The sequence below is a fragment of the Sinocyclocheilus grahami genome, unplaced genomic scaffold, assembly GCF_001515645.1.
Source record: "Sinocyclocheilus grahami isolate Dianchi unplaced genomic scaffold, SAMN03320097.WGS_v1.1 scaffold1661.1, whole genome shotgun sequence".
Lineage (NCBI taxonomy): Eukaryota > Metazoa > Chordata > Actinopteri > Cypriniformes > Cyprinidae > Sinocyclocheilus > Sinocyclocheilus grahami.
Genome location: NW_015506840.1, coordinates 201,773 through 213,310, shown reverse-complemented (window position 1 = coordinate 213,310; position 11,538 = coordinate 201,773). Strand labels below are relative to the sequence as shown.

At 40.7% G+C, this 11,538-nt stretch overlaps 1 protein-coding gene across 1 annotated transcript in view; it reads right to left on the bottom strand.

The window, feature by feature from the left end:
• Positions 1-11,538, bottom strand: part of adprh (ADP-ribosylarginine hydrolase) — an 83,708-nt gene that overhangs the window by 64,103 nt on the left and 8,067 nt on the right. Inside the window, exon 2 of the mRNA XM_016258238.1 lies at positions 5,649-5,757. Coding sequence (XP_016113724.1) covers positions 5,649-5,757 — 109 coding nt within the window. The remainder of the gene's footprint in view (positions 1-5,648; positions 5,758-11,538) is intronic.

Here is an 11,538-nt window from a genome sequence, read left to right as displayed (position 1 = left end):
TGGCGGCCCCCCCACCCCCCCCCCCCCCCCCCCCAAAAATTACTTGGGGAAAATATCACCCCCTAAGGCCCTCCGTAGGCCTGACTCAGGTACTGTGGCCCTTGCTGGGCTTGACTTGGGGACTGGAGCCCTCCTTGGGCTGGACGTGGGAACTGGAGCCCTCCTTGGGTTGGACGTGGGAACTGGAGCCCTCTCTGGGCTAAACTCGTGGACTGGAGCCCTCTCTGGGCTAAACTCGGGGACTGGAGCCCTCTCTGGGCTAAACTCGGGGACTGGAGCTCTCTCTGGGCTAAACTCAGGGACTGGAGCTCTCTCTGGAGCTGGCTCAGGGGCTGGAGCCGACACTGGAGCTGGCTCAGGGGCTAGGATGAGGGCTGAGAACAGTCTTTCCCTCCTCATCCTCCTCCTTTGGTTAAGGATGAACGGTGTTGCCGGTGGGCTTGATAACGGCACGGGCGGCGGGCTTGAGAGTGCTGCGGTCAGCGGGCTTTTGCCGCAGTCGGCGGCCTTGATTTGGGAACGGCCGGCGGGCTTGACTGAGGATTGGTTCTGGATCGGGCCCGGAAACGCTCCAGACACCGGAGGATCCCTTCCCTCCAGCTTAGTCCTTTGGTGTCTGGGAGGTCAACGGGGCGGTAGTAATTTGCCCTGATTCAGAACAGCGAGTTGATGGTTGCATCGTCCAATGCTGTTGGGCGGAGAAACGAGCAGCGTAATTGCGAGGGGGGGGCGGAAAACAAAGACACTTTCAGAAATGGAAAACAAACGCCGTTCACCTTTTGCTGGTCCGGTATTCTGTCACGTTCGCTACTGTGAGGGAGTGCGGAGCGAGGAACAAGGAGACGTGGAGTATACTTCAAAACAAAGAGACTTTAATGACATCAAGGGAACCAGGAACACACACGTAGCGGGGAAAGATGACATTCAATACCGGACAGCAAACTCAGAACAGGAAACATTTTAAATACACGTGACATGACGAGGGGATGACGAGACACACCTGGGAGCAATAACATAATTGCACATGAGGGAAAACTGGGTCATGGAAAGCATGTTGTGAAGGAAAACACAAGACACGGAACACAGGACTGACCGACACGTGTATTGTAGCAGCAAATTTTAACCGGAGAAAACATGTTATCACACGGTGAATGAGGGACTGTCTGACAATCCACTCACTAGGTTAAAACGTCCAATGTATTTGTATTTACCTACTAGCCCTGATAATCATAACTTCTACCGCTTGCTTAATTATTTTTGCAGATCAGTTTCTGTGAATGAATGACTTGCTCTACCTGTTGCTTTGCTCTTGTGCCACCTGCTGGTAAGCGACTAACAGCAGATGCAGATCGTGCATTGGTACTCTACTGCTATTCCTACAGTTCCCGGATGTGCAATGCTGAATTTTCTGCCAAATTTGAACCACTGAATTTGTGGAAGCGAATTTGTAAAGTGAAATAAAATGGACTGAAAATTGCCTGTCGAATATTATACATCGTATTTTTAAACAGATTGAATATTTCAGAAGGGAACTCTGGAAGGTGAATATAAATTTTTGGATTTTTAATTATGAAAATGTGTGTGATGTTTTGAATTGAAATATTCACAGTTTAAATAAACAACTATGTTAAATGTCAGACCCTAAAAATGCAAGCCCTGTTAATGCAATGCATCATTTTTTCAGTTAATGCAATACAACATGCTTGTTTGTTTCAAAGACATTTCTCATTATTTTTCTTCCATACAAGCGCTAGCAAAACAGTGTAAAGAAATACTATTTGAGAGAAGCAGTCAATCAGTGGAAGTTAAAAGCAGTTCGTAAGTGTATTTATTTCTTGTCTCAGTGTTTTTTACTGTGTTAATATGTGCTGAAGTCGCGTTTGGTCTCGTACTGTATCGCATACCTTGTCAGTGTTGTGCACTTGCTTAGCCCTTTGTTGTGATAAACAGTAAAGTGTGTTCAGCTGAGTTCAATTTCCTTTTTGTCAAACGGGTATAAAAAAATGTTAGTATACTGCATCAGCGGTCGCGTGAATTAAGAGTGTAAAGATCATCGACTCTACTGTGCGACTCAACCGTGCAGGGACACTGCAAGGGACATAAGTATCGCTTTAGATTCATCTTCTCTTCTACACCTTGCTTAACAGTGCTACTCCTGCAGCACTCTCCAATAATTTCTCATTTTCCCACACTCCCCGTCTGACTGGAAGAGGTGAAGGTACTGGTCTGCTTATCTCTAATGATTGGAAATGTATTCCTTTACCTTCTCTGGTTATTACCAGCTCCTTTGAATCACATTCAGTCACTATTACCCACCCTTTTAAAATCAATTTTGTAGTTGTTTATCGACCCCCAGGACCACAAGGTAACTTATTGGATGAATTAGATGTGCTGCTCTCAACCTTTCCTGAGGATGGTACTCCCCTAGTTATGCTTGGAGACGTCAACATCCACCTAGATAAACCTCAGCCTGCAGACTTCCACATTCTGCTTGCCTCTTTTGATCTCAAGAGACTGTTAACTAAGACTACTCACAAATCAGGCAACCAACTGGACCTTATTTAGTTACTCCACTGCACACCTTGGATCACTTCCTCCTCACTCTTAACCTCAACATGGTTCCTGACACAACACATACCCCTCCACATGTCATCGTTCGACGTAACCTACACACACTCACACCCACCCGGCTATCTGCTATGGTTTCATCTTCACTTCCTTCCCCTAAACAGTTATCATCTCTTGATGCTAACAGTGCTACTGATACTTTCTGCTCCACTCTTACATCTTGTTTAGACACTGTCTGCCCCTTGTCTTCCAGGCCAGCCCTTCTGCCCCTTGGCTGTTTGATGTTCTTGTTCTAAGCTCAGGGCTGCTGAAAGGATATGGCGCAAATCAAAAAATCCTACTGACCTTAATGTGTATCAGTCACTCCTCTCTTTCTTCTCCGCTAATGTCTCCACTACTAAAAGGACATACTATCATAACAAAATTAATAATTTGTCTAACTCTCGCATGCTCTTTAAAACATTTTTCTCCCTCCTTTGTCTCTAATCATCCTACTACTTGTCTACTTGATCCTATGCCATCTCATTTCCTTCAAGCCATTTATCCTGCAGTTGTACCTGCACTCACTCACATCATTAACACATCCCGTCACACTGGTGTTTTTCCTCAGGATTTAGACAGGCTTGTATAACCCCTCTACTTAAGAAACCCACCCTGTAGTTTAGAGAACTACATACTGGTTTCCCTTCTTCATTTCATTGCAAAAACACTTGAACAAACTGTGTTCAACCAAGTCTCTGCCTTTCTCATACAGAACAACCTCCTCGACAGCAACCAGTCTGGTTTCAGAAGTGGACATTCAACCGAGACTGCCTTGCTCTCAGTTGTTGAAGCCCTAAGACTGGCAAGAGCGTATTCCAAATCTTCAATACTTATCTTGCTGGATCTGTCCGCTGCTTTTGTCATGGTTAACCACCAGATCCTCTTGTCAACATTATTGGCAAAGGGCATCTCAGGAACCACACTCCAGTGGTTTGAGTCTTATCTCTCAGATAGGTCCTTCAAGAAAGCTTGGAGAGGTGAGGTGTCCAAGTCACAACATCTACTGTAACTACTGGGGTGCCTCAGGGCTCAGTTCTTGGACCAGTTCTCTTCTCTGTCTACATGGCATCACTAGGTTCTGTCATTCAGAAACATGACATCACTGCTATGCTGATGACACTCAACTCTACCTCTCATTCCATCCTGATTATCCGATGATAGCTGCTTGCATCTCAGCTTGTCTAACAGACATTTCATGCTGGATGAAAGACCATCACCTTCAACTCAACCTTGCCAAGACAGAACTGCTTGTGATTCCATCAAACCCATCGTTTCATCACAATTTCACCATCCAATTAGGCACATCAACCATAACTCCTTCAAAATAGCCAGAAACCTTGGAGTTATGATTGATGATCAGCTGACTTTCTCAGACCACATTGCTAAAACTGCCCGGTCCTGCAGATTTGCTTTATTCAACATCAAGAAGACCAGGCCCTCTCTTTCAGAACATGCTTCACAACTCCTTGTTCAAGCTCTTGTTCTGTCCAGACTGGACTATTGCAATGCTCTCTTGGCAGGTCTTCCAGCCAGTTCTATCAAACCTTTACCATTAATCCAGAATGTTGCAGCAAGATTAATTTTTAATGAGCTGAAAAGAATGCACGTCACACCTCTGTTTATCAATTTGCACTGGCTACCAATAGCTGCTCGCATAAAATTCAAGGCATTAATGTTTGCCTACAAAACCACCCACTGGCTCTGCACCCCTTTACCTTAAATCATTACTTCAGACTTATGAGACCTCTAGAAGCTTCCATTCTGCAAGTGAACATCGCTTTATTGTGCCATCCCAAAGAAGCACAAAATCACTTTCACTGACTTTTAAATTAAATGTTCCCTTCAGGTGGATGACCTGCCCAACTCAATCCGAGCAGCTGAGTCCTTAGCCATCTTCAAGAATCAGCTAAAAACACATCTCTTCCATCTTTATTTGACCCTCTAACTCTAGCAGTCTCTATTCTAATTCTATAAAAAAACTTGCCCCTTTTAGACTTGCACTCTATTGCTCGCATAAAATTCAAGGCATTAATGTTTGCCTACAAAACCACCCACTGGCTCTGCACCCCTTTACCTTAAATCATTACTTCAGACTTATGAGACCTCTAGAAGCTTCCATTCTGCAAGTGAACATCGCTTTATTGTGCCATCCCAAAGAAGCACAAAATCACTTTCACTGACTTTTAAATTAAATGTTCCCTTCAGGTGGATGACCTGCCCAACTCAATCCGAGCAGCTGAGTCCTTAGCCATCTTCAAGAATCAGCTAAAAACACATCTCTTCCATCTTTATTTGACCCTCTAACTCTAGCAGTCTCTATTCTAATTCTATAAAAAAACTTGCCCCTTTTAGACTTGCACTCTATTTATTTACTAACTGCTTGTTTTCTTTAAAAAACACTAGCTTCTCTAATCTTTTTGTATTCTATGTATGTGTTTTCTTTTTATTTATTATACAATTAACAAATGCAAAAAAGGCCTCTAACACTAGCTTGCTCTATTTTTTCCTATTCTCTCTGTTTTCTTTTTATTTATAATTAAAAAAAAACTTGCTACGTGTACTGCGTTAAGCTAACTGAGACTTGTTATAGCACTTGCATATCATTGCTCTCTTGTTGATTTTGATTGCTTCCATTGTCCTCATTTGTAAGTTGCTTTGGATAAAAGCGTCTGCTAAATGACTAAATGTAAATGTAATGTATAATAACACTGCTCTGAAATCCAGTATTTTGAGGCTTGGGTACCACAATACCATTGTAGTATGTTATAACAGTGGAACACTACATGACACTTGGAAGACAGACTGACTGAAGGACAGGTGTAAATATTTCCAGTGGTAGTGAGAGCATGCCCCAGATTCTGTACATATAAGATATTCCTTAATATCAATAGCCATATTCCTCTGTAATAGAGATATATGTCTAACAATAAACTGAATATTAAAAATAAAATTAAGAATACATTTACAATATGATTTAAAAAATATATATTAATATAAAGATTTATTAACAGTAAGAATTGTTGTATTGTATGTCTGACCTGGTGGATGGCAGGGCCGGATTGGTTGTATTCCCACAGCTGATTCCTGTAACCCAGAGCATCTCCTACACCACTGAGCAGCATTCCTGCTGTGTAATGATCCACAGTACTGCAAGAAAATTCATTAATTTTAACATTAATATAGACACATTCTAAATATGACCATTTATGGTGCAATGTCAGACTGGAAAATATGTTTACTTAAGTTTACCAATGATACTGGTGCCTTTATTACAACGCATCTCATGGAAAATGGCAAAACATTGTTGAAAAAAGGGAGGGGGGGGCATTGTCCTATTACAGGGATGTCTAGTCCTGCTCCTGGATGGGGACTGCTGATCCAGCTCATTCAGCTCGTCTGGTAGAGATGACCCAGCATCAGTGCCGAGACCATAAACAAAGATGTGGGAAGCAGGGCAGCATTACAGCTAAACTAAAGCTAAATCCACATCAACCATCTCTCCCGAGCATCTTTCTTGCAAAAAAAGTCTTTGGTGAACAAAATGGATGAACTGGGGCTTCGGATGTCAACACACAAACGGATAACGGAATGCATCATGATTTTTATTAAATAAAATGTTGTTGAATGACAACATTCTCATCAGCGCCATTGAGCTAGAGGACTGACAGAATTGCAGTAAACTCATGTCAGAGCAAAGGAGGTGCATTTACGTCAACAAATCATGGTACACAGACTCTACTGTGAAAAAAAAAATAACGTGACATAACATACTGATTCAGACGAGACTAACATTTCTGTGTTTATTACATAGGTAGGAGATGTGGGCGTTACCAGGGCTGGACTAGGGTTAAAATTCGGCCCTGGACAAATCTAGCCCATCCAGCCCACGAATTCCCTGGTGAATGTTTTGCTGAGTTACAGGGCCTTAAATTGGTGTAAATAAACGAATAAATAAAACAGGACAGAAACAAATAATGATAGATATTACTGAATTCACAGCAAATGAAACAAATTTAATAATGCATTTTTGTCACATAGAAATTCACTTGACAGTACACCATTGATTTTGAGCTAGAATGCAGAAAATGTACTGCTATTAAATTCTGTCATCATTTCCTCACCCTCATGTCGTTCCAAACTTGAATGACTGAATTTTTTCTGTGGAACACAAAAGAAGATATTTTGTAGAATGTTGTAAACAAACCATTTTGGTTTGATTTCTACTGTATGGACAAAAATGTCTTGAATTTCTCAAATTATCTTCTATGTTCCACCGGTAATGCCCCCTCCATAGAAATCGCGGTCCAGGGGCATCTAAATCTGACTGAAAGGGCACTTTAGCGTCGCCGATTAAAGGGGCAGGGGCTTGAGAAACCATGGTCCTCATTAACATGGTTATATGGTTTTTAAAATAAATAAATAATAAAAACTATGGAATTTTTAATAATAAAAAAATAAAACATAAACACGTAGAAACTACAAAAACAACTTCTATAAAAGTAAAATATTCCCCAATATTTAATATAAGTAATAACAGTAACATTTATAATAAATACATTTCTGCCAAAACACCACAGGCTATTTGTACAGTATTAATAACTGCAAGTTGAATTGACAAGCTTTGGCGTTTTCCAATTTACCTTGTCATGCTGTTTACATGGTCATAAAATACAGAACCTTTAATGTTAAGGGTAACTATACAGCACGCTGCAAACACTCCCACCCCCTCTACTCCGTGTGTTTCTCTGCACAGGCACCATGCACCCAGGACGCGATCTTCCCAGGTCTCTTTCACTCCAACGCCTGGACACCACAGACCTTGGGTGCAACAGCAGCGGAAGATGCAAGCCAGGCCCCGGGCGAGGACCTCTCCCCCTCCGCCGCCTCCGGTCTTCGAGATCTCCACCCGGAACCACTTCGCTCCCCTCCGCGAAATGGAACGTGATGCTGTGGTCATCAGAGACTCCATCGTCCGGCACATGGGCATGAATGACACCAAGCTGCGGCAGACGGAGACTCTGAATAGAGCCTGATCGAGATGGTATGCAGCACATCGCCAGCGACGAGGATCGTTGTGTCAGGACCACTTCCCACGTATAGATGAGGACACGAAAGGTTTAGTAGACTGTTTGCTTTAAACAAATGATTATTGTCATGGTGTAAAGAACATAAACTGCTCTTTGTTAATAATTGAAATCTTTTCTGGGAGCGACCTAGGCTTTTTCGTGCTGATGGCCTGCACCCCAGCAGAGTCGGACCGGAACTCCTGTCGGACAACATCTCCAGGGCGCTACGCTCCATATGACTAGTAAGCCAATTCTTAAATAACTGATTTGATGGCTTTTGTTCTACCCAATTAAATGATAGAAGTACTTGCATTGTCCAATCTATAGAGACTGTCTGTTCCCCGAATAGTGAGGTCAAAATATAAATTTAATGCAGGATCTAGAAAAAACCTGATCGTGATTAAAGCAGAAAAATACTAAATAAATGAACAACATTTTTTTTAAAGCTTAGGCTCTTAAACATTAGATCACTCGCACCCAAAGCAGTCATTGTAAATGAAATGATCACAGAGAATAGTTTTGATGTACTCTGCTTGACTGAAACCTGGCTCAAACCAAATTACTATATTGGTCTAAATGAGTCTACTCCACCAAGCTACTGTTATAAGCATGAGCCCTGTCAGATTGGTCGTGGCGGTGGTGTTGCAACAATATATAGTGACATTCTCTATGTTACTCAGAAAACAGGATACAGGTTTAACTCATTCTAAATACTTCTGCTTAATGTTACATTGTCAGATAAACAAAATAAATCTCTCCTATCTCTTGCTCAGGCTACTGTGTATAGACCTCCATATACAGATTTCCTAAAATAATTTGCAGATTTCCTCTCAGACCTATTGGTTAATGTTGAGAAAGCACTAATTGTCTGAGACTTTAACATTCATATTGATAATATAAATGATGCGTTAGGACTTGCGTTTACAGAGTTAATAAACTCTTTTGGAGTCAAGCAAAACATAACCAGACCCACTCATCATTTTAATCATACGCTAGATTTAATGATATCACATGGAATTGATCTTAATGATATAGACATAGTACCTCAAAGTGACAATGTTACTGACTAGATTAATCGGCCAATTTTTGGCATTTTTTAATTAATCAGCATCGGCCGATTGTGCTGCAAATTAGGCAGATTTATAGGCAGGCGCACTGGCGGGCAGCTAAGCGTTGTTGCGGAACTCCCTCTGGCTGCATAAGATGGAGCAGCTCACGCTCTGACTGCAGCTGCGGCTTGTTCAGACACAGCCTCAGCTAATGGCAGGGAAAAACAGACCGTTTCGAAAGCGGAATTATGTTTTACCCTACTAGAATTGATGCCGGAAAGTTATTCATAAGTGCAACAAGTAATTTGCATGTGAAAGTAGAAACACGTTCAATTCAGACGAAACTTCTGGGTTGATTATAACGTGCATGTTAACTTTCCTCATGAAATGTGTCTGTGGGTCCGACAATAGCCTCCACCATAGACATAATAAATACCTAGACGCCTCATTGGCCGCTTTGAGCCATTGCTGCGATACGTCAACGCGTCTGCCATGTTTGTGAAGGCAAGACTGCCTTAAAAATAAATGGAGGTAAACGGGGGAGCTGCGCTTTTTTCTGGATAAAAGCATGATAACGTTTACATTTATCAACCGATTTCAGAGGTTTGTGATCTACATGGAGTTAAAAATAACTCTGCCTCCAGTTATTTAGTTAGGTTTGGAAAATTATAAATTTTCATTAGAAATTGTGAAAGCTCACACTTGTCTCACTTGTTGATTTTTTTGGTTTACAATTCTAATGTTAATGTAGTATAACTGTGACATATACAGGTGCATCTCAATAAATTAGAATGTCGTGGAAAAGTTCATTTATTTCAGTAATTCAACTCAAATTGTGAAACTCGTGTATTAAATAAATTCAATGCACACAGACTGGTAGTTTAAGTCTTTGGTTCTTTTAATTGTGATGATGTACATGTTTTGTAATTTGAATGTACATTAAATGAAATTAAGTTGTTTCATTGGTTTCTGTCTTCAACCCCAACATTTTAGCTTTTCTTGTGCTTCAGGTAAGAACACAGCTCATTCCCTTTGAAATACTGGAAGAAAATCAAAATGATACATCTTTAAGCACTAATAATTTACCATCATTGAGAAAATTGAATAAAACCAGCGAATACAAATCAAAAAGTGACACTCTTGGTAGTCAGCTTTTTATTTTGATAGCACTCTATACAGATAAACTCCACAACAAACAATAACAAATGCAACTGATAATCCTTTATGGATCACTAGGCTACACAATCATGGGAAAGACTGCTGATCTGACAGTTGTCCAGAAGACTATCATCGTCACCCTTCACAAGGAGGGTAAGCCACAAACATTCATTGCCAAAGAAGCTGGCTGTTCACAGAGTGCTGTATCCAAGCATGTTAACAGAAAGTTGAGCGGAAGGAAAAAGTGTGGAAGAAAAAGATGCACAACCAACCGAGAGAACCGCAGCCTTATGAGGATTGTCAAGCAAAATCGATTCAAGAATTTGAGTGAACTTCACAAGGAATGGACTGAGGCTGGGGTCAAGGCATCAAGAGCCACCACATACAGACGTGTCAAGGAATTTGGCTACAGTTGTCGTATTCCTCTTGTTAAGCCACTCCTGAACCACAGACAATGTCAGAAGCGTCTTACCTGGGCTAAGGAGAAGAAGAACTGGACTTTTTCCCAGTGGTCCAAAGTCCTCTTTTCAGATGAGAGCAAGTGTTATATTTCCTTTGGAAACCAAGGTCCTAGAGTCTGGAGGAAGGGGGGAGAAGCTCATAGCCCAAGTTGCTTAAAGCAGTATATACATAAATAAATTTTTTGCAATGATCACTCAAATGTGGTGATCAAACACTTATAATGACGTGACAGAGATACGTAATGGAGGTGGGACATCCTTTATTATCCAAAATGAGTCTGACATCAGTGCATTGAACAGTAAAGTTGAAGTTTATTCAACTTTAATTCAATTCAATTCCATTCAACTTTATTCCGTTGAAGTTTATTTCACTTAGGAACATTCATTCACGGATTTGCGCTACTGTCTTCACACACAGAAGAAACTTACTAGAGAAGTGTGAATTGTGACATAATATATACCTCTGTAAATAAATACAATATAAATTCACATCTCGTGCACTTTAATGCCCTTTGAATGTAACATGTACGTTCCCTTGGAACTGGAATCATGGCAGAATTTCATGTGAAATCCACTTCGCAGGGCATTTATGGTTAAATAAGACCACTCTTGAATGCTGCTGCCTGAACAAGAGACCTCCTTACTGAAGTGAAAGTGTTGACTGGTGTCAACACATTGTTAAATTGTTAATAACTCAATGTAAAGGAAACACTGGACACTGCTATAAGTCAAATGGCCATAGTGATAACAAAAATAAAATATTTCACACATATTGCACTGCCTGCTGCTCATAACTGCTTAAGAGTGCACTGGCCACGAGCGAATATATGACATTGTGGAGGCCATAATAAATACATAAAAAATGAATTCTTAAGTTTTAACTTTATATTGTAGTTTATATCATAAAGTAAATTGTGTTATGAGCACAATATGTACAGTGAGCACTTTGACAAGACAATGCTAGACTGTCAGGATTAGGGATGGAGCTAAATCATCTCTCTTTAATTTTACTAACATTACTTATTTACAAAGAGTAAGTTTATAATCACTTGATTATAATGATTTCATAGCTTATCATAAATCTGTGGACTTATTATATATATATATATATATTTCCTTTTTAGCCAATTGCAAACAGGACAACGCAAGCCTTAAGGAAAGCTGAAGAAAGCCTGTTCTCTGCATTTCCAAGAG